The sequence below is a fragment of the Ursus arctos genome, chromosome X, assembly GCF_023065955.2.
Source record: "Ursus arctos isolate Adak ecotype North America chromosome X, UrsArc2.0, whole genome shotgun sequence".
Lineage (NCBI taxonomy): Eukaryota > Metazoa > Chordata > Mammalia > Carnivora > Ursidae > Ursus > Ursus arctos.
In genome coordinates this window covers 15,894,426-15,918,775 of record NC_079873.1, presented here as the reverse complement: position 1 = coordinate 15,918,775, position 24,350 = coordinate 15,894,426, and the positions used below count along the sequence as shown (strand labels likewise).

The 24,350-nt window shown below is 35.4% G+C and overlaps 1 protein-coding gene across 9 annotated transcripts in view; it reads left to right on the top strand.

Moving 5' to 3' along the window:
* The window catches only part of RPS6KA3 (ribosomal protein S6 kinase A3), a 111,218-nt gene that overhangs the window by 55,605 nt on the left and 31,263 nt on the right, over positions 1–24,350 (top strand). For all 9 annotated transcript variants that reach the window (XM_048213396.2, XM_057310514.1, XM_026480206.4 and 6 more), the window contains 8 exons: positions 1,909–2,025; positions 6,641–6,722; positions 14,384–14,464; positions 15,253–15,332; positions 15,927–16,033; positions 19,719–19,756; positions 19,963–20,105; positions 20,282–20,352. In XM_048213396.2, the coding sequence (XP_048069353.1) occupies positions 1,909–2,025; positions 6,641–6,722; positions 14,384–14,464; positions 15,253–15,332; positions 15,927–16,033; positions 19,719–19,756; positions 19,963–20,105; positions 20,282–20,352 (719 nt within the window). The remainder of the gene's footprint in view (positions 1–1,908; positions 2,026–6,640; positions 6,723–14,383; positions 14,465–15,252; positions 15,333–15,926; positions 16,034–19,718; positions 19,757–19,962; positions 20,106–20,281; positions 20,353–24,350) is intronic.

Genomic DNA, 24,350 nt, shown 5'->3' with positions numbered 1-24,350 from the left:
TACATGGTAGGTACTTAATAAATATTTGCTGGATTTTAATCAGTTCCACATATACATTGTTCTTTGAAAGTTTTCTTAAAAGAATTTGGTAATTTGCTTCCTGCTTTTCCTAGTATAGCTACAAATAGCTATCACTCTCGAGCCCTGGTACACTGGTCTCATTTGCAGAGAAGGGGTGCACAGGAAGGGGGTAGAGTCTCAGAGTCAGTTAATGCTTGATTCTACCCTAACACCTACTGCACAGGATGGTTGTGAGAAATAAAGGAGATAGTGCATGTGAAATTACAAAATACAGGACTAAACCATATTAGGGGATTGTTTTATTGTTGCCACAGTTCTGAGAGCGCCCAGAATGGTGAAGCTGCCTAAGTATTAGCACAGTCTACAAACTTCTGTCTTACAGAGTAGAAGAGTAGGCCTAGATTCCTTTTTTGTCCTGTTACAGGAGATTTTCTTCTTTTTTACTGCTCATTTTCAAAACCTGCCATGTTAATATACCAGTATATCTTTTTAAGAAATCTTTGTAATTCCATATGTAGCCAACATTCTATTTCAGAAAATGTTAATTGAGCTCAAACATGCATATGAAACACAACAATAATAAAAAACAACGAATTATTTGTGTACAACACATGTCAATTCTGATAATACTTAGGTACTAGGAAAAAATAACAGGCAAAAAAAAGAAAAATAGTCTTTTGACAGGCTTATATTTCTAGTTTTGTCGAGTTTTGTTTTATTGTAGTTTTTGGCTGTAACGTATAGTACGTATCTTGATTAAATAAGGTGTACTTAAGCTGCTAATCCCAGAGTGAATAAGTAATTGAAATTCTGTGTATACTTACATATATTTTCAACCTTTCCCCTTTTCTGATGCCTTCCCTCAGATGTACTGAAGCATCCACTGTCTAAAAATCCTTCCCTTAACCCTAAGACCTTCTACTGTTCCATTATGCTGAGTAGTAACTTTTTTCTTGAGTCTAATCCTCCATCCAAATGTTATATCTTTTTTGATTTTGTGTTTTAGAGTTATATCTTTCTCCCTTCTCAGATCCCAAGTAGTCCTAGAAACAGAAAGTAACTTACATATTTCCAGCAGAATCAACTTCAGCATACTGATTCAAATGGCCTTTCTGAGGGTAGAAATCTCCATGTTTTGAGAGACTATGGACTATGAGAAACAAACTGAGGGCTACAGAGGGGAGGGGGGTGGGGGAATGGGATAGACCGGTGATGGGTAGTAAGGAGGGCACATATTGCATGGTGCACTGGGTGTTATACACAACTAATGAATCATCGAGCCTTACATCGAAAACCGGGGATGTACTGTATGGTGTCTAACATAATATAATAAAAAAATCATTATTATAAAAAAAAAAAAAAAGAAATCTCCATGTTTGCCTTGGAATATTTTTCAACCCCACTCCCCAATAAACACGGGGTGTGTGTGTGTGTGTGTGTGTGTGTGTAGCATTGGTTTTACCTAATACAAGCACATGTCAAGAGCACAGCAGATTACTCTGTTGTGTTTTCAGACTTCTTTATACCCTCTGCCCTCACCCCATGAAATTATCCTAATTATCTCCAGTAGGAAGAATGAAGACTTGGAAATACTCAGTGCTAATGTTAAGTAGAGGTTAAATTGGTCTATGCTGTGGGCTGGTATCATTCTTTCTGACATTTAACTTGAAAGTATATTTGCGGGGTCGCATGGCTGGCTCAGTCAGTAGAGCATGCAACTTTTGATCTTGGGGTCACAAGTTCAAGCCCCATGTTGGAAATAGAGCTTCTTTAAAAAAATAATAATTTGAGGATTTCTAATATGATATGCTAAATTTACATTTCTTGATTTATAGCTGGAGAGAGTATCTCTAACTCTCTTTTCTCCCTTTATATTTGCATCAACAGGAAGAAGGCAGTATCAAAGAAATTGCAATCACACATCATGTAAAGGAAGGACATGAAAAGGCAGATCCTTCCCAGTTTGAACTTTTAAAAGTATTAGGGCAGGGATCATTTGGAAAGGTAAGTCATGAGTGTGTGTTTTTAAAAAATTGTTTTTTGGAATTTGTGTATTTCATACAGGTGGAGAATGGAAATATTTTATGAAATACTAGTCTCTATACAAGTGGTGTTTCTCTGTTCTTAATTTCTCACTATCAGTAAGTGTGAGAAAGTGAATAAAGTCATTCAAAAGTACACTGGAAATTCTTACAAATTGGCAGTAATCACTTCACATTTATTTTATCTTCAAGACCGTGTGACTTCTCTTAATTGTACTTTGTAAATGATTAAAAATATTTCCCTGATACACTTTTTGATACTCTTTTTGAGTCCTCATGTAGATTTGGAAGGTGATCTTGCCAGATACATTATAACAGTATATCTCAATCCTTCCTCCAAATATCCCTAATACCAGCAGAAATTGAATGGCTACTCTGAAGGAATTAGGGTGGGGGATTACCACTATGAGTATAAAGTTTTGGAGACTTACAAATTGTCTTTAAAATGAATGCAAAGGAGATGCCTGGGTGGCTCAGTTGGTTAAGCATCTGCCTTCGGTTCAGGTCATGATCCCAGGGTCCTGGAATACTCGAGTCCCACGTCAGGCTTCTTGCTCAGCGGAGAGCCTGCTTCTCCCTCTGCCTCCCGCTCCCTCTGCTTGTGCTCACATGTGCTCTCTCACGACAAATAAATAAAATATTTTAAAAATAAACAAAAAATAAAATGAATGCAAAGGTTACATTCTAGTCAAGGATATCCATGTTTGTCTTTAATATCAAAAATGTTTTACAAAGCCACCAACTAAAATTGCTCAGGAAGATGCAGCATCTTCATCATTTTTCTTCAAATAGTCCTTGTCCCCCTGCTCCATACCTCAGGAGCACTTTCTGTCCTCCATTTTGAGAAGTACAGTATTATGATTACTACTATTTGATCTGACTATTCTGTTTCTTAGTTAGAGGAAGATTCTGAAATTGCATTCAACTTTCACATTGCAGTGCTTGCTTACCACCTCCCTGTGAGGAAACATCTGAAGATAATATGCTTTACAAGCTTCAAAACAACACCTCTTTAGCTCCCTTGTGTATTTATGGGGACTATTTGGCAATTCTTGGCTAATATAGGTAATTTATTAAAGCTGTTAACCTCCTTTAACCCCAAAGTGATGCTTTTATTTCAGATATAGGTTAAGTAGGCAGTAGAATATAATGGTTGCAAGTTTGGGCTCTAGGTCAGCCAAACATGGATTTGATTTTTTTTTCCTTCTACTTACTTGTTACGTGTGCTTGAGCAAATTACTTAACCTCTTCGAGCCCCATTTTCCTCTTCCAGCCAGTCATTAAGTATTGAAATTCCTCACGGTTCCATTCTAGGCTGCCTTCTCCTCACTCTATACTCCTTACTAATTATTTTCTCTATGCCCACTGTCTTAATTATAACCCACATACAGCTGTCCTAACAGATTTCTCTCTCCAATCTAGATCATGCCTCTAAGCTCTGAACTCTATGTACAGCTGCATATTTTGTTCTCTTCACATGATTCAAAGGCAGTTTAAACTCAGCATATCTACAACCAAAGTCATGATTTTCCCCTGCTCCCCCAAAACTGTCCTGTTTCATTTTTCTCTGCAACTATGAATGGCATCCAGTTAAGCAAGCCTGAAACTTGGGAGGCATTTTTTGACATATCCTTCTACTGCCCACCTTTTCCTCTTGCCTCTCCCCACCAATCTGAACTATCGGCAAGTCCTGTTGATTCAGTAAAGATTTCTCAAAGCATGCCTGTCCTCTCCTCCACTGCCTCTCCTCCAGTCTATGCCACCCCTGTTTCTCCTTAGCCTGTTGAAGGAGGCTCCTAACTGGGACTCCCAAATTTATTCTTTCCTCAAGCCACTATTTACATGACAGCCAACAAGAGCTAAGCTTATACTTCAGTAGCTTCCTTTAGCCTTTAGGATAAAGACATACTCTTAAGATGGCTGAGGAGCCCCTTGTTCTGGTGCCTGGCTACCCGAACAACATGACTTTTATGTGTTTTTCACTACCTGTGTTCTGGCTACATTGGCCCTTTTTTTCAGTCCTTAAGCACCTGGCTCCATCCCACTAGAAAGCCTTTGCACATGGGCTTCCCTCTGTGTGAAACGCCCCACCCCACCCTTTCCTCATCTTATTAGCACCTCTCATGTTTATGATCTCAAAGAAGTCTTCTCTGCCATTCTAAGTCATATTCCTCTGTTTTACCTGTCAGAACATTATATACCTCATCTTCACAGCACTCACCACAATTGCAGTTTTTCATTTGTGTAATTGTTTGTTTATTGGCTATCTCCTCCACTAGACTATGTGTCTTTCCATGAGTGCAGGGGACATGCTTTGTACCATGTCTCAACATTGAGCTAGTAGCAGAGTACCTAGCAATAATTCTGGAAAGAAGACATGAGTAAATAATAGTCCTGACCTCATAGGTTAGTAGTGGGAATTAAATGATAAAAGGCCAAGCACATAATATCTCCTATGAAGTTTTATTATCATGCAGTCGCATTATGGATAAACCCAAATAGATTGGTTTCTTTCTATACATTAGATTTTCAGGGAACACAGTATTTAAGTTGCCAGGAGTTAGCATGCATTTCCCTTTATTTCTTTAAAAGTAACTTAAATACCTTACTATAAATAGCAAACATTAAAAATAGGGTGTCTCCTTTCTTACTCATCCTAAAAAGCCAGTGTAAGCCAAGGAAACAGGGATGACCTGTCAGAGCTTAGAATAGCTTCATGGGGGAGTTCGAAAGGTCATGAATGCTCTGGCTGGGGAAGATCCAATGGCATCTGGGACCACTGCTGCTCCTGCTACACTTAACTGGTGACCTGCCAGAGGGAACAGATTAAGAGCCCCTGAGCAGGAGCACAGAATTGGGTGGCTGGCCTGGTTCTTGTTCTAATACCTCCACTGTGACACTAGTCAAATTATTTAACCTCTCTAAGCCCTAGCTTGGGCAGCTATAAATAGGCATTCCTTAGTCCGCCTGCCTCCCAAAATTATCATGATGATGTATTACAAATACTTGTGAAGGTCCTTTGCAAACTAAAAAGTGCTGAAAAGTGTTAAGGTACTTTCAAAGAAGGGTGAAAAAAGTTTGGAATCCACAGGGAGAATTTTTCTTGTGGAATGGCACAAAGAAGCTTGATTAGGGAATCTTAAGAATAAATACCAGAGAAGTCCTAATTATCTCCATCTAATTAGAATTTATTTCTGTTAAAAAAATACTAATAATCTCTGATTACCTTTAACATTTGAACATCATCCCATCTTAGGAACTTGATTAAGAATGCTTTTTTCTCCCTAGTTTGGCTCACTGCTAACTGGCTAAAAGGAACTAAAAGGTAGGGCATCTTGGAAGGGACAAGAGGGAGCGATTTGGGGAGAGGAACACACAATGCATCAGGGTTTCTGTGCAAGTTGTGGTGCTCTTCACTAAACTTTTGAGGTCATTGCCAATCACCTTTGGCACAGTTTCTCAAAGTGAGGAACTCTGCCTCGCCCTAGAATCAGTTGAATGTAGCATTTTTTGATTTTTGCTAATAGCCAGGCATGCTAGTGCAGATAATTGAGAGCTAACCTGAAAGTTAATTCTTGATTATAATTGCTTCTCTTTCCATCTGTGGCAGCTCAGTAACAACTGCTAGGAAAGGATAGAAGAAAAAAGTTGAAATTCAGGTCCATTTAGCAAGTATGTTTAAAGATTGAATGAAAAAGATCATGAATCACGATATTGTACACCTGAAACTAATATTACACTGTATGTTAACTAACTGGAATTTATATAAAAGCTTTTTTAAAAAGATCACAAACATAATGATCAAAATGAACAGAAAAGATTTATAGATAGTTTTGTATTAGCCATGTTACAGCTTGACTGAATTATTTAGAGCAGGCTTTATTCATTTTGCATAAATTTCACACTATATTTTGAAAGCAGCTAAAAATAATTTGCAAAATCAAGAGGCTCAGTAACATACCTAGGAACTATGTTCTTCATATTTAGGTATATGGGATAATCTGATTTTTAAAAGGTTGAAAGGGTTCTGTCTTAAGTCACATTAAATATTTGTGAATAGGCTTCTTCAGTGTAAGTGTTTTAAATTGTTCTGCCCAGCAATGAGAAATTTATGTGCAGTTTTCATACATGGAAAAGACCAATTATCAGTGAATAATTGTATCAATGGAGAATTATGGTCAAGGGGACCCTCTGTGTGACAATTTTTATCGAATTGGAAGAATTTTTGTTTTGTTAAAAAATCAGAGCAATGACCACTTGTGTTATACGTTAAACATGTTAGACTTTTATCTGATTACATAGTTTAAAGATTTTTGTGTCTTATATGTTACATGCTCTTTGGGAATTGGCAGAAAACGAAAAGAAAGAAAACAATGTATTCACTTATGTTGACCCCTCCAAGTTATTACCACTGTTTACAACTCATTGTATTTATAATCAATACATAAGAAAAATAAGCATCTACAGTGTGTCAGAATCTCTCTAGTAATACACTATATTATAGAAAGGGTCTCATTTTTAACAATGGCGTAATTTGTGATACTTTGTAAAACTTATTTTCTCTCATTTAAATACAGGTTTTCTTAGTCAAAAAAATCTCAGGCTCTGATGCTAGACAGCTTTATGCCATGAAAGTGTTGAAGAAGGCCACATTGAAAGGTAAGTGCTGCAACTGTTTATACGGTTTGTGTAGTCGAAGCAAACTGAAAGGTCTTAGCAGATCTTCAGTGACTCCTAGGCCAGTTACTTACATTCTGAATCTGTTCTTGTTACTTTCTTTAAATTTAGACTTTCTTTAAGTGAATTTTTCCTACTGGGCTTGGAATCATATGACTAGTGAGCATGGGAGTTGCCATGTTATAAAAGAAGTATTATAAATTCATCTTGGGCTTATGCAAGTAGAGGTTTAGAAATTCAAACTGGATTTGATTCATCTTCAAATTAATGTGATTATTTTAATGTTTTAAAAACTTATTGATTTACCAGATGCAAAATAGCTTTTATTTTAAGGACTTTTTATCATCTTGACTCTGGTCTCCAAGTAAGTTTTTATTCTAAGCCTTTGATTTTGAACAATCTTACATAGGATTTGACTCTTTTAGGTAAACAGTCATTTAGAAGAAATTATACATAGTTTTTAAAATATTTAAATCTTTTATTTAGTAGTTTTGGTTATTTTACCACATACTCTCTGGTTGTTTATGTATTGAGTCCCAGCATCATTTTTTTCCTCGTCGATTTACATGTAATTTTAAAGCTTTTAAAATATCCAGGAAGGAATATTTGTGATGATAATTTATTATTTCTGATGTTATTCTTCCCAGTTAGTCACCTACCCTGGATATCATCATTCCAAGAAATTCCACCATTCTTTATAAACACCATCCTTTGCTTTCTTTCTCTTGCTCCTTTCCTGAATGTATTTTCTTTCCTATCTAGTCTCTACAACTGGCACACTACTTACTTGATTCTTGCTAGGACCAGGGAATTAAATTATATTCTCAGTGCCCTACTTTATATCACTACTTGTATAACTTTATGCTTATAAATCCCAAGTTATAAAACCACATTGGTGGAACTTACACAAAAGAGGTCATTCACAAAAACAGCAAGAGTAGGTTTCATATATTTAACAGGATCTGTGTTGTGCATAATATGCGTAAAGGAAACTATGAAACTGAAAAACCTAAAAGATATCAGGAAAGGAAATAAATGCCCAGTTCCTTCTAGAGAAAGCTAACTGTTGTTAAGAATCTCAGTATTCATCTAGCCATCCAAGTAGCTCCATATCCTCAAGATTCCAATTGAATTTTTCCTTAAATATTTAAAATTTCATTTGAAAAATACATACCTCAAACAGAATATGTGCTGTGCCGTATGGCAAACCAGGTATATAGAAAAATGAGAAATCATGATTTTACAAATTTTGTTTGAAATACTCCTGAGCAACCTGGGAAAAAAAAATTAGCCTTCTCTTAAACCCTATGCCATTAAAAAAAAAAATCTAACAATCTAACCGAACAATCTAACCGAATTTTACAAATTACCACATCTAGGAAACTTGTAAAGAGATATTGAGCAAATTATAAACAGATCGACACTGCAAACAATTTTAGCCTATAACAGAATGAAAAATAGTATAAACAGGAAATCATGAAATTATTCACCTCGAATATTAGAAATTAATAATATAAGGAATGAGTACAGGGCTCCTACGGACCAAATCTAGGACAATTTGAACATTGCAGTAATTAATGATAGTGATGAATTACAAAGCACTGAATAAAACAAAAATCCATGGATTGATCCATAAATTAAGTAATGTGGAGAAAGGGAAAGCTCTTCCTTACAGTAGAATTCCTACTAATAAATGTAAAAGGAGTAATTGAGTTAGGAGATCCTGAAAAGTACCATTACAACCTCTACCTAAAGGATTTCAGAATAAATTTTATGAAGGGGGATAAAATAATGTTTGGAAAAATGTTCCATTTTGCTGATAAATACATGTAAAATAATGTTATCATTTCATATGATGGCAACATAAATTGGAAGGTGGTTTTGCAACAAATACAGAGAGCCATTATTGCTGCTAAATTAACCTGAGGAAATAATCTCAAAAAATTCATGCACTTGAAAATTCTCACAGCAACATTAATTTATAATGTTGAGAATTTAGAAATCACACAAATATTGAAAAGTAGAGGAATGTTTAAAAATTATAGTATACCATTTAATAGGATATTATTTAAAAGAAATATTTCACATATAACCCCCAAAATGAACAATGAAATTATGTAAGTGAACAATTATAACAAATTTGGCTACCACAAGTATGTAAAATTAAATGGATATAAGCTATAGAAGAAACCATAGAAAAATGAAAATATTTGACATACTGGAATTGTAAGCTGTCAGATAATTTTTAATGCATTCTTAAATTCAGTTTTTATTTTTTCAGAATAATGTGTATATAGAATCTTACAAAATAGCATTGCTTTACCAACCCTCCTCCCTATCCCAATTCTCGACCCTCAAAGACAATGACTTTCGTCTCCTTAACTACTATTTCTGTGATTTACCTCCACATTCAATACTCTTTATTGCAGTTGTTTGATTGTTTTCATTTGGTGACATAATTTATTGACTTTCTAACATGGCAGATTAGGGTTTAGTTCTCTCATCCTACCACCCACACAAAATTTTGCCTTTCATGTCCTCCCAGTAATATTTTCATTATTACAGCTTTCTTTTTTTAAAAAGATTTTATTTATCTATTTATTTGCCAGAGAGAGGGAGAGTGCACAAGCAGGGGAAATGGCAGGCAGAAGGAGAAGCAGGCTCCCCACTGAGCAAGAAACCTGATGTGGGATTTGATCCCAGGACCCCGGGATCATGACCTGAGCTGAAGGCAGATATGTGACCGACTGAGCCACCCAGGCATCCCACATTGTTACAGCTTTATAAGAACTGTTCCTAACTGAGCCAAGTAGTATACTGAAGTCACATTACCTTCACATCGTTGCTGTATTAAATCTCATTTTCTAAATTCTGTGTCTTCCTTTTCCTCAGTTTACTTTCCAGTCTGAGTAGAACACATCTCCTAGTAGCTACCTCAGAAAGGGTGAATGGCTGATAAAATCTTTGTGACCTTGAATGTCTTAAAATGCCTTTATTCTACCCCCTCAGTTAATTTATAATTTGGCTGAGTGTAAAATTCTAGGTGAGAAATAATTTTCCCTCATATTTGAAGGCATTGTTTCCATTGTCTTCCAGTTTCCTGTGTTGCAATTATGAGGTTTATTGCAGTACTGACTTCCAGTCCTTTGTACGTAAGCTGCTTTTCCTCTTTAAAAGTCTTTAGAATCACTCTATTCTTTATCCCTGGTATTCTGGAATTTGTACAGTGATATTTCTTTAGTGTGAACTTTTAAAATTCACCATACCAGGTATGGGGTGGTCTCTTTCAATCTGGAAACTTACTTTTTCAGTTCTGGCAAAGTATTTTGTCATTTCTTCCCCATTTTGTAACTCCTGCTCTTTGAATATGTTGGACTTCCTGGATCATTTCTTAATTTTTTTCTTTACTGTTTTCCAGTTTCGTCTTTTTTTCCCCTATTTTTTAGGAAATATTACCAATTATCTTTCAAACTTTCTATTGACATTTTTGTTTCTACCATCATTTTTAATTTCCTAGATTTTCCTTGTCCTCTATTTTTAAAAACTTTTTATTATGAAAAGTGTCAAACATTTACAGAAAGAAACAAAAGAATATAGAAAACTCCCATATACCCTCCTTGCTGCTTCAGCATTTCTCAACTCACAGTCATTTTTTTTTTGCATCTGTGTCCTTTCTTTTCCCCTCTCTTGATACTATGAAGCAAATCCTAGACACTGTACAATTTCTTCCATAAATATTTTAGTATGTATCTCTAAAAGATAAAAATTCTTAAAAGAACTAATACAACTCTATCACTATACCTAAAAAATTAATATGTAGATATCTAATCAATGTTCAAATTTCCAGTTGTGCCTATTGTTACAGTTCATCTGTCTTTTTGCAATTTGTTTGAATTGAGATCTATATAAGATCTCTATTTGCAATTGGTTGATTTCTCTTTAAGTCTTTTAATCTGTGAACTCTGTCTCCATTTTTTTTCTTTGTAGTTTATTTGTTGAAGATACTGGTTCCTTCCCCCCTACCCCTTTGAAAGCTTCTTGTTTCATGGGTGCCATGTGGTCTTTGTTCTGTCGGGGTATATAAATTACAAGGTTGATTTTTAAGTTTTCTCCTCTTCTTTACATTTTCTCTGTTTCCCTTTATTCCCTTTTTTCTGTTTATTTTGATAACTGTTTTTCATCTTTAGAGCCTTTCCTCAAATGCCTTGGGATCCCTTGCTACCTTTTTTGCATTTAAGAGTGAGGTACCAGGGCACCTGGGTGGCTCAGTTGGTTGAGTGTCCAACTCTTGGTTTTGGCTCAGATCATGATCTCAGGGTCATGAGATCAAGCCCCACTTTGGGCTCTGTGCTCAGCGGGGAGTCCACTTGAGATTCTCGCTCCTCATCTCCCCCCACCAAATAAATAAATAAATCTTAAAAAAAAAAAAAAAAGAGTGAGGTACCAAATAGCCGATTGGAAAGAGTTCTATGGCAAGAATTTCCTTATTTCTCATTGACTTCATTCCCTTAGGCTTAGCTTTTAGCTTTCTCTTATCTACTGTGTAAGTTACCACTTACTCATCTTCTGCTTGCTTCCTCTCCTGTTCTTTGTCCTTGTGAGTTTATGCATAATTTTTCCATTATCGTAATTTCAGTGGGGCTTTGGAAGAAAGTAGAAAGTAAAACATTTATGTTTAACCAGAAGTCTCTTTCCATTTCAGAGTTCCTATTAATACAATAAATGGGGTCAGATAGAAGTCAGTAGCATTGAGTTTGTAGGCACTTTTGTCCTAATACAGTAGTCTGTGGGTCTAAAAGTTTCTTAATACATAATCCTAGAAGCATAAACAGCATTTCTTCTTATTCACTCTTAACGTTCAAGTCAAGGAGGATTTAAAATCTAATAACTACTATATGAGAAAAATTATTTCAGAGGAATGTAGTTGCTTTGCCAGCATGAGTCATTATTAACAAATTCTATTTTAGGGTTTAGAGTTTAGCCAATATAAAACATATCTTCTTCTAAACCAGTATATCCTAATCAGAATTCCTGATTGTAGAATGATTTATATTTGTCAGTAGGACTTTACATGAGTAAAAGAAACCAGATTAGAAATACTACACAGTCATGCCTCAGACAAAATGAAGGAATTCTTGAGTAAGTAAATCTCGCTGCTCATTTTCAACTAAACAAGTTCTCATCAGTGTTACATGTAAGGCAACCACCTCACAAGATAATCATAATAGAAAGAAAATCATCTTGTTTTAGCTTCTCATTTTATAGAGAAGGAAGCAGGAAGTCCCCAAGCAGTGTAAGAATTTGACCAGGTAATTCATCTAGTTACTAGCAGGGCCACTAAAACCTGTAGTTCTTGACTCCCAAATAATTGTTCTTTTCAGTGTGATAGAATAATAGATGAGGGATATACAGTAAATACACTGTGGATGTTTTTGCTGCTCGCTGAGCAGAGAGGTGAGTTTTAAATGATAAACTTTGTAATCTTTGTATAATTATTGAAAGAAATAGAAATTTGGAATCCAGCTTTAAGGTAATAGGAACTGAATCCAAGATCATATGGGTAGCATTAGAAAAAGCACAGGTGAGGGCTAGACTGGAACAGAATTATCAGCAGACCTAGGTTATGAACCTCATTCATATAAATAATAGAAAGGGTCTGTTGGATAGAAGACACCAGAGTTGTTGTGATAGGATAAGATAATGAAATCAGAGATTGATACTGAATTTGATACACCTGCTGGACAAGTCATTTAAAAGACAGAGCTTTATATATCTCAAGAGCAAAATGATTTCTATACCAGGTTTGCCCATTTTCAGTCACTGGCACCGAAATTTCCCAATTGAAAGTGGAAAATTGGTAGGATGGGAAACATAGGATTTTGTTTTAGATTGTTTCTTTTTTCCAGGGGTCTTATTTCTGTGTTTTAAATATCTGGTCACTTTATGTTGAAAAGAATACAAGTTCATCTTTCTCTCTTCTTACTCTCCCCCCACAGAAGACTCTCTTCCCCGTTCTTTCTGCTTAATCTTTAACATAACCATTCAGTCACTCTTGCCTGAAGAATGCAAGTCATTTATGATCTATCCATATTATGCAACAGAAAAAATAATAAAATTTTAATGAATGATCATTTTCACCTCTTTAATCCGTTGAGCTACCAACATAGAATACTTACCAGAATGTATTCTATTTAGTTAGTTGTCAGTCATTCCCACCAGATTATGAGTTTCTTGAAGATTATTTTGTTTGTATTTGTATCTCAGAGTTATCTGGTATATAGAATTTGCTCAGGAAATCATTGGTTGGGGGGCGCCTGGGTGGCTCAGTCGGTTAAGCGTCCCAGGATCCTAGGATCAAGCCCCATGTTGGGCTCCCTGTTCAGTGGGGAGTCTGTTTCTCCCTGTCCCTCTGCCCCTCCCCCTGCTTGTGCTCTCTCTCTCTCTTTCTCTCGCTAATAAATAAAATAAAATCTTAAAAAAAAAGGAAATCATTGGTTGGTAAGAGAGCTTTACGTACAGGATCAAACATAAATTTATCTACCATTCCTATCTACCATTCCAAGTTGTCAAGAACCTGGGTCTTCCCAATTTCACCTCCCCAGTTTCCATACCGATTTAGTTCCTTTCTCTTCCTCATGCATGCCTCCATGTTGCTGCTTGCGCTGGTTCTCTGTACCTGGACTTTTCTTCTTTAGGCCTGATCCTTCCCACCCATCTAAATTCCACTCCAAAAGTTCCTAACTCCACCTCTTCCCTCTTGCTTTCCCATGCGAGTAAAACTCTCCTTTCTCTGAATTTCTGTACTACTTACTGCCGGTAATAAGTCATTTTACTCCTTTATCATATTCATGGTGCTATAGCTACCATTTAATTGAATATCTCCTATACATCAGGCTCTGGAATGTACAGACTTATCTCAAATGGTCGTACGGCCCACAAAGGTACAATGGCGTTATCTCTACGTTATAGATGAGGGGTAATGGAGTCTGGAAGAGTTTTAGTAGGTAACTTGCTTAAGATCACACAGATCCGAATCCGATTTTTTGAACTCCAAAAAGCCTTTGCTCTTTCAGCTGCACCACATTATTTCTTCTTCCTCTCGCTCTCCTTCCCCCAAAATAGACCTTTTCAGGTATACCCATCCTTCACCACATCTGCCACGTTTTACAGATGCTTAATGAGCACTTGTTGAATTGAGTTGATATGGTTGGCAGAGGTAGTGAAACCTATTCCGTTTTCTTGTATGTGTTTTAATATTTCATTGGGATGCCTCATTTTTCAAAAGTTACTCTTTTTTGGTCATTTTTCATAACTTTGATTAAAATACTTGTAAATTTGATGTTAAAGCCAACATCTGATTGAACATCTGATGTGTTCTCTGTATGTATTTTTTTTAACCTGAAGCACAGATTTTATTAATGTGAACAATTTCTTCTGGTTGTATAATTTAGTAAAAAATATATTAATTTTGAAAATTCAAGAGAATAGTTTTATTTGTATGTATAAATAGTTTTATTGGTATGTATAAAAATATGAATTCACATTTTAGAATAATTTTATTTAAAATAGGCACCAAAGAGATTTTGCTTTAAAGATTGTCTCTGAAAGCTATTGTAGTACAGCATATGTACAATATTTTGTAGTTCGAGATCGTGTTCGGACAAAAATGGAGCGTGATATCTTGGTAGAAGTTAATCATCCTTTTATTGTCAAGTTGCATTATGGTAAGTTATGAACCACTTGCAACCTCATCCCTCCAACTGAGCCCCCACTCCCTGAGTGCATTCAGATACATTAATGCATATAAATATTTGCTTGTGTATAGTTATACGTGTTTAACAGATAAATAAAGTCATGGAAATTAAGCCATTACTTCTTAAACAAACTTTAGAATCCTTTATTGCATTTATACGTATGTTTCTGAGTGGTAGCCATAGGAATAGGGAGTAATAATCATTGTTTTTATTTTAATAATTAGCAACAGTGTACCAGCATTTTATAGTCCATATGTGTTAGCCTAACTTTTCTTAAAGCAAGAAACTTGATCACTAATGTCAACATCTTGAAGCTTTTATCACCTTTCATTTCCCCAAAGGTGCATGTGGGTGAAGTTGTGGTGATTCTTAATATGTGTAATTAAAGCTAGCCAAACCACATTTTTTCCTGAACTTAAGTGACATGGTTCTTGTATTTCGTTTCATGGTTAAGTAACCATGTTGGGAATTTTTCTTATTGATCACATGTTTTAAAACTACTGTATTCCTGGGAGACTAGTGCCTGAAGAAAATGCAACAAATGTTCTAGTGGTTCCATAAGAAACACTGCCTTTAACATTTCCACATGGAAACTAAGAGAAATCAGTGGTTATCTTCTCAGTAAAAATCAGTTTAGATCTAGGATATAATCATAAATTTGTTTAAAAATAATATTCATTTGTAAATGAGTTGACCTAATGTAAGGCAAAAAAATAAACCCTGGTGGATTAAACAGAAATTTTCATTTCTTTATTCAGCTTTTCAAACTGAAGGGAAGTTGTATCTTATTTTGGATTTTCTCAGGGGAGGAGATTTGTTTACACGCTTATCCAAAGAGGTATGTAATTAATCTCTATTTTTAATCTATCTATATGCATCCTGATTTAACTAAAGCTTTGTTATATTTCAAAATTATGTTTATCTTATTTTCTCTAGCGGCACAAGAGTCTTACATTAAGGAATTAGAGCCAAAAAGAGTTCTTTTCCTACCTTTTTAAGTTATTCTGAAAGTAGGACTTTAAATTGATAAACTGTCTTTGCCTATTGCCCTGCTTTTAGTTACAGTTTTTCAGAAGCAATAATATATCAAGATATCCTTAAACAATTAGTAGTGGAAATTCAGTATGCATTTAAAAGATCACTTTTCGTTTCTAAGATGTTACTGTGGTAGGGCAACAAGGGCGCAGTCTGAATACAGATGTTACTTAACAAAATGTAACATTATCCCCCTCCCCATTTAGCATCTAGAAAGTGATTAGTTGACTGATTTGATCATTTTTGCAAATTCCTTTCATAAGTAAATTGTGGATAAAACTACATGTGATTAGCATATTTATAACTTTTCGAATATTTAAACTCTAGGATGGAATTTTAAATAAAAACTACAGACACAGAAAGAAAATAAGACAGAAAAACTATTATTTTATTTTAGGTGATGTTCACAGAAGAAGATGTCAAATTCTACTTGGCCGAACTTGCACTTGCTTTAGACCATCTGCATAGCCTGGGAATAATCTATAGAGACTTAAAACCAGAAAAGTAAGAAATCGTGCTACTAAGTTGAATACAATGTAATGTAATTATTAGGAGGTAATAAAAAATAAAATTACTTTGTAGAACTACCACAAGAATTACGTTAGAGTGCCCGTGCTTCACATTTCTGCTAATACTATGTAATCTCATATTTTTAAAAATCTGCCATAGTGTCTGTTATTGTTATCTTGCTTTCGTTTGCATTTTTTATTTTTAATGAGGTTGAAATCCATGTTTATATGTTTATTGGCAATTTGTATTTTTGTGTGATTTTTCTGTTCATGGCCTTCATTCATCTTGGAATATTTTTTTTTAAGATTTTATTTATTTATTTAACAGAGATAGCCAGCGAGAGAGGGAACACAAGCAGGGGGAGTGGGAGAGGAAGAAGCAGGCTCACAGGAGAGGAGCCTGATGTGGGGCTCGATCCCATAGCGCCAGGATCACGCCCTGAGCCGAAGGCAGGCGCTTAACTGCTGTGCCACCCAGGCGCCCCTCATCTTGGAATATTTTTTTCCCGTTGTTTTGTAAGAGACCTTTAGAAATTAAGAATTTAACCATTTGACATATTGCAAATAGTTTTTTTAGTTTGTCTTTTAATTTTAACTTTACTTATTCTCTTTTTACCTACACAAGTATTTTTTTTCTCAGTCAGATCTACTAATCTTTTCTGATCTCTTCCATGTCTTTTATTCTTAGAAAGCCTTTTCCAATCCCATAATCAGATACTTTCCTTCTCATTTTATGGTTTCTTTTTTTACTTTTAACTCCCTCTGGAAATCTTTTGATATGAAGGATGGCGTAGAGCTAATACTTTCCTTCAAATACCATTTATTGAAATTTTTCTTTTTTTTTTTTTTTTTGAAGAATGGGAGAGAGAGAGCGCGTGTGCAAACGCACGAGCAGGGGGCAGAGGGAGAGAGAGAATCTTAAGCAGGCTCCACACCCAGCATGGAGCCTGATGTGGGGCTCAGTCTCACAACCCTGAGATCATGACCTGAGCCAAAATCAAGAGTCAGATGCTTAACTGACTAAACCACCCTGGTGCCCCTGAAAATTTTCTTCTCCACATCATTTCAAATTTTTAGTGTGAGTTGAGCAAATTTCCCATTGTTTCTGTAGTAGCAAGTATCAAGAAGCTAATATTTGGGGTGCGCCTGGGTGACTCAGTCAGTTAGTGTCCGACTCTTGATTTAGGCTCAGGTCATGATCTCAGGGTTGTGAGATAGAGCCCTTTATTGGGCTCTGTGCTGGGCGTGGAGCCTGCTTAAGATTCTCTCTCTCCTTCTCCCTCTGCCCCTCCCCCCACTCACACTCGCGCGCGCTCTCTCTCTGTCTCTCAAATAAATAAATAAATCTTTTTAAAAAGAATTTGGATATTACTTACATTAAAATGTTACATGCAAATTTCAAATTATATATTACAACAGGAAACAGAAAATGCTCCTTTGGAATCCTACTACATGATCATTTAGAAATTATTATACTTTCACATTTTACTTTTGTTTTTCATACATTTTGGTTTTGGATAAGTTTCATATAGCTCCCTTGTTATTCCCTGTTACTGAGTTTTTCTCATCATTTTCCTGATTTCTAACTGTCAAGACACAAAATATAATTCCTGGTGAGAATAAATATTCAAACATATAGTCCCTTAGAAGAAAAAAAATTACTATAAACATAAGATTAAATATTCATAGTAAAAATATGTGTTAGTGTTATATATCATTTAGTTGAATTATTAGTAAACCATTAAATTAGCGTTGGTCATAAAATTATGTATACAGCATGGGCCCTTCTTAAGAGTCGAATAAGATCAAATGTAGGTAAGAAGTGAGATCTTTCACAAAGATGCATAGATGACACTATTAATTGAAATAACATTTAGTTGATAAAAAAATCCAAATGTATACCATCATGTAGAACTTGGAAGAAATTTCAATTTTCAGACCAGTTGTTTTATGCTCTGTAAGGGGTTTTTTACATTCTTTTAAACCAGAACTCTGTTATAATAAATATGGCTAAAAATGATTATTAGTAGTTGAAAGGGAACTTTGCCTATTGAAAGTAATGCAGTTGGCTTTTTCTCTCAAAGATAAAGGATGGGCATGGTTATCTTAAAAAAATGAGTTTGGTATAAGAGGCATAAGTAATGTTCTTTAGCCATGTTCTCTTTTTTTCTCAAAATTACCAAGAATGTTTTGAAGTTTTGTTTTTAGAATTGTCTTTCATGTATTTATTAGACAGAAGGGAGGATGATTTCCACCATACCTAATAATTCCCTTTATATTCCCTAAATGGTTGGTCTGCTTTGTAATCAAGCATAATTAAGATTTGTATTTTTTTCATAAGTCCCTTATGAAGTAGACATGAAAAATAAGTCCCTACTGAATTATCCTACTTTATTGTAATCCTATTTGAATTGATGATGTAGAAAGGTTAGTAGTATTTTTGACATACTAAAATTTTATTGTAGCAAAATTTGGCTTTCACATTTCTTAGAATTAAAAGTAAGGAAATGCCTATGTTATGGAATGGCTGTGAATATAAGTGAAACAGTTTATTATTTGGCCTTTCAAGTCAGTATACTAAAATACCTATCCAGAAATAGAATTATTGGCCTACAGCCTAGTACTTATCCCTTCCTATAGCTTGTTAATTAATGACATTATTCTCCACTCAAGTATCTCCTAAAGCCAGAAACCTCAGTGTCTTCTCCATTTGTTCTTTATCATGATCCGTATCTAAGAGCTCACTAAATACCCTTTATTTTCCCCTCTAAATTGTTTTATGAAAATGCAGATCTGATTATCTCTACCCTTCATGCATATAAACTTTTTACGATCTTCAGTGCCCTTGAGAAGAAGCCCAAACTATTTGGAATGCCTTATTGGCCTTTTGTAGACTGGCCCCATGCATGCAACATACATTTCTTATTTGTCTCTACTCTACCAGGCACTGAGCTACAAGATGAATAATGTCAAACCTAGAAGCTCAGAGTTTACTGAGAAAGAGAGAAAACACTGGAGAATGTATACAGTGAAGGGGTGGGTCAGTGAAAAACAAGGAGTATGAGGAAAGTGTGTTAAGAAGAGGATTGGATAGGGGGCGCCTGGGTGGCTCTGTTAAGTGTCTGACTCTTGATTTCGGCTCAGGTTGTGATATCAGGGTTGTGAGATCAAGCCCCATTTAAGATTCTCTCTCCCTCTCCCCGCTCTCCCCTGCTCTAAAAAAAGAGAGAGAAAGAAAAAGAGGATTGGATAGAAAAACTAGGAAAGAATGATTGAGTCAGATGCCTAAAAAATGACCAAGAAAATGACAACTTTAATGCAGTAAACTTAAATATATGGACCCTCTGTCTATTATACAAGCACTAGGGATTTTAATTAGGCCATCCCTGCAGAAAGGCATTAGAAAGAGCAACTAGAAATTAGAAAGAGTATAGGTTTTGGTTCTTTTCCTAATAGTTTTCAAGTGCCCTTGATACACGTTTATAAGGCTTTGCCTTTGGGTTTTGTTATGTATGTGTGTCCAAAAAATTTTTCTCCTTTTTTACCTTTCCCTTATTCACAGTCTGAAATAATATTTTAGAATAAATGTAATGATCTGGTACTTAACACAGTAGTTTCAGTTCTAGGTTCTGTAAATATCTAGTGGTTTGAAAAGATTTTCTGACTTTGTTTTCTTTCAGCATACTTCTTGATGAAGAAGGTCACATCAAGTTAACAGGTAAAAATCCTCATTTTATTAAAATATTCTCTTCTCTATATAATTTCTTTTAAGGTTGATCATGGTGCAAATATTGAGTAACACATTGCCTTGAAAACTTGGATTAGAATTTTTTAATAATAAATATAAATATTGGAACTCAAAGCCTAAACTTTAAGTGTAGAAATTATCGTAGGATTTTACGAATTTGATATTTATTTTGGCAGATTTTGGCCTAAGTAAAGAGTCTATTGACCATGAAAAGAAGGCATATTCTTTCTGTGGAACTGTGGAATACATGGCTCCCGAAGTAGTTAATCGTCGAGGTCATACTCAGAGTGCAGACTGGTGGTCTTTTGGTGTGTTAATGGTAAGGATTGGGGTGTTTTTTGAGTTCAGTAATATGGTAGAACTATAAATCACTTGTTTTATTATATAGCAATTTTACAAGATTTGGTTTGAATTAAGATGATGCTTTTTTTACTTTCTGGCCTTGAGATTTTATGCTTATTGACTAATACCTCTGATGATATTGCCTTTTTGTAGTTTGAAATGCTCACTGGTACACTACCTTTCCAAGGAAAAGATCGAAAAGAAACAATGACTATGATTCTTAAGTAAGTACTCCCTAGTGGATATGTTTTGATGAGATTTAAAAATAAATGCTTCAAGCTAAAATATGAAATTTTATTCATTGATATTATGACATTAATATTAATGTGTTTCAAATATGAACAAACCCCATAGAGTACTCTTGTTATTTTTTTTTTTCTGGCCACACACGTGTTGGAGTCTTTGGCCTTTATTCATGCCCCCTACCAAGTACAGCCAGAGACAAGGCCCCTACCCCAAGCAGAAACACCAGGGATCTGGGGCTCTGGGTTACATCTCCAAAGGAATACTCATGTAATCCTCATGTAAATGCTAAAATATTGAAAGCTTCACCTTTGAGATTTGGAATATGACAAGGACATCCATTATTCCACTTCTGTTCATATTGTCCTAGAGATACTAGCAAGTACAATAAGGCCAGGAAAAGAAGTAAGGTTTAAGGTTTAAAAAGAAGAAATAAAATTGTCATTATTTATATAACATGATTGTATCCATAGAAAAATCCAAATCTTCATATACATTCTTGGAATTAATAAGAGTTTAGCAAAGTTATTGGATAAAAGGTCAATAAATAAAATTGATTTCCTATCTACTAGCAACAGAAAATGGAATTTTTTAAAAAGATAGTGTTTACAGTAGTATAAAAAAACTCAAATAACTAGGAAGAAATCTAGCAAAAGTTATACAAGAACTCTGTGCAAAGAACTAGGAAATTTTATTTAAAGAAAATTTAAAAGACCAAAATAACTTGGAAGGTTGTACCATATTCACATTATGACAGACCCAGTATTGTAAAGATGTGGCTATGAATAGATGAACATTTTCCAATAGAAATGTAATGTGAGCCACTTACTTAATTTTAAATTTTTTAGTAGCGACATTAAAAAGTAAAAAAATTAATATTAATTGTAATATATTTTATTTAACCCAATATATCCAAGGTACTATCATTTCAACATGTAATCAACATTAGAAAATGATTCATGAGATATGATACATTTTTTTCATACTTATTTGAAACTCAGTGTGCCTTTTATTTTATTTTAGTTTTTCCAGGGTGCATTTTACACTTACAATTTGAGCTACCCATATTTCAGGTGCTCGGTGGCTGTTTGTTGCTAGTGGCTACCATATTGGACAGCATAACTATAGCCTTAATGCAGATGGAGTTTAAAATATACATATATTTTAGTATATGTGCTGCCAAAGTGAGCACACAAATATATATATATATACACACACACATATATATATATATATTTTACATATACATGTAAAAAGCTAAAAAGCTTCTAGAAGAGTGTATAGGAGGTTATTTTCATGATCTTTGGGTTGGAAAAATAGTCTTTGGACACACAAAGCACTTGCCATAAAAGAAAAGACTGATAAATTATTATTATATTAAAACTGATAACTCCTCATCAAAAGATTCCATTGAGAGAGTAGAAGATGACATTTGAGACACATAACCAGCAAAGGGCTTGTATCCAGAATATATCAAGAACTCCAGTGAATCAATAAGAAAAAGACAGCCCAGTAGAAACATGGATAAAAGATGTAAGGACTTCACACACAAAAAAAGAGGATATTCAGTGCCCAGTAAATAGTTACTCACCCTCACTAATCAGAAAATGCAAATTACAACCACAGTGGGCTACAACTGCATACCCACAAGAATGGCTAACAGTAAAAAGACTGACAGTATAAAGTGCTGACAGGATGTGGAGCAGTGGAAACTTTCATCCATAGCTGGAAGGAATGTAATACTCTTATAACCACTTTGGAAAGAAGTTTTCGACATTATCTTCTAAAGCCAAATATATGTATACCCTCATCCAGTAATCCCATTCGTAGGCATGCGCTCAATTTACATGCATCAAGGTACTTGCACACCAAGAAACTAGAATAGAGATGTTCATAGCAGCATTATTTGTAATAGCCAAAAAGTGGAAAATGGATCACTAGCAGTAGAGTGGATTCATAAATTGTGTTATATTCATACATGAAATACAGCAGGGGTTGACAAATGATCTGTAAATATTTTAGGCTTTGCAAGCCACACACGGTGTCTGTCACATATTATTTTTTATTGTTTGTTTCCAACACTTTAAAAAATGTAAAAACCTAGGCACCTGGGTGGCTCAGTCAGTTAAGCCTCCGGTTCTTTTCAGCTCAGGTCATGATCTCAGGGCCATGGGATCAAGCCCCTGTGGGACTCCACCCTCAGCGCAGAGTCTGCTTGTCCCTGTCCCTTTGTTCCTCCCTGCCACTCGTGCTCACTCTCTCTCTCTCAAATAAATAAAATCCTTAAAAAAATATAAAAAATATTCTTAGCTCGAAAGCCATACAAAAACAGACTGAGGCCTTTTGCCCAGGGGTGCAGTGTGCCATACAGCAAAGAAAATGAACAAACCACAGTTATATGCAGGTACTTGGGTAAATCACGTAAGAATGTTGAGCAAAGAGTTCAGACACAAAAGAGTAAGTAACTATATGATTCTATTTTACAAAGTTTTTTTGTGTTTTTTTCCAAAGATTTTATTTATTTATTTGAGAGAGAGAGCATGAGCCGGGGCAAGGAGAAGGAGACGCAAGCTCCCTGCAGAGCAGGGAGCCCGTGCAGGGCTCTATGCAGGGCTCAATCCAGGACCCCGGGATCATGACCTGAGCCGAAGTCAGATGCTTAACCAACTGAGCCACCCAGGCGCCCCTCTATTTATAATGTTTTAAAGCAGACAAGCTAAAGCATAGTTTTTAAGGTCCATATTTAGATGGCAGCAGCCAAGGCAAAATAAGAAAAGCGGTTACATTGAATGAGGGGTTCTGGCAATGTTACATTTCTTGGCCACACGACTGTTCACTTTGTGGTAAATCAGTGAACTGTATATTTTGGTGGTGTTGGGGTTGTGCCGGGTTTGTTTCTTTTGCACTTTATGTTATTCTCCACAATAAAAAGGGTAAAAAATATTTGCCATGTAAATGAATGTTCCCTGAACCTTCATTACTCCCATCAATCCTGGTCCCTTCCTTTCAGCTAACAAACATACTCTGATGTCGGGGCGGGGCGGGGGGGGGGACAAAAAACAAACAAAAAAACCAACCCTTTCTTTGACCTAGCCTTCCTTTCAAGTTTCTGCACCATCTTTTTGCATTCTTTCAACACAAAGCCTCGTTAAAGAAGAGTCTGTGCTTTCTGTTACCTTTTCTTAGCTCCTTTTATTTCACAGCCTGTTGATCGTTCATTCTTACCACTGTCCTGAAACTCCCCTTATTATGGTCATCAGTGGTCTGGTTGCTTAAACCATTGGCAGATTGTTAGAAAGGTGACTCTCTGCACCATTTGTTCACACAATTCATTCAACAGATGATTGAGGTCTTGCTACATATATGTAGGATGCAGTGTGAACAAGACTGACAGGATCTTCTGTGGTCTCACAGAGCTTGCATTCTAGTGGGGGAGACAAGGAATTAATATTTAAACAAACGAATATAATAATTTCAGATAGGAATAGGCATAATAAACCAGATTATTCTTGAAGTGTGAGGGAAGGGGCAGGGGCAGGAGCCATTTTAGAGGAGACAGTTAAGAAAGGTGTCTCTAGGAGTATTTGACACTGTTGGCCACTTTCTCCCCATTTAGATCTTCCTACTCACATCTGCTTCTCCTACCTCCCTAAGAGTTCCTCTTTTGGTCTCTTGCTTGACCATTCCTTCTCTGCCTGCTTTTCTCTGTTTAATTATGAAAAATTTCTAATGTAATTCTTAGAAATAGAATTAATACAGTGAACACATGTATCAGTCATGCAGATTGAACAGTCATCAAGATTTTGCCACATTTGCTTCATCTGTCCCTTTTTTTTCTCTCTTTCTTCATTGAAATATTTTAAGCATTCCAGACATGCCATTTCTCACCTGCAGTATGCATCACTAGAAAGTATGGATGTTTTCTTACATAACCATACCTAACAAGACACTGCTAACCTATGCACTAATACCAGCTCTT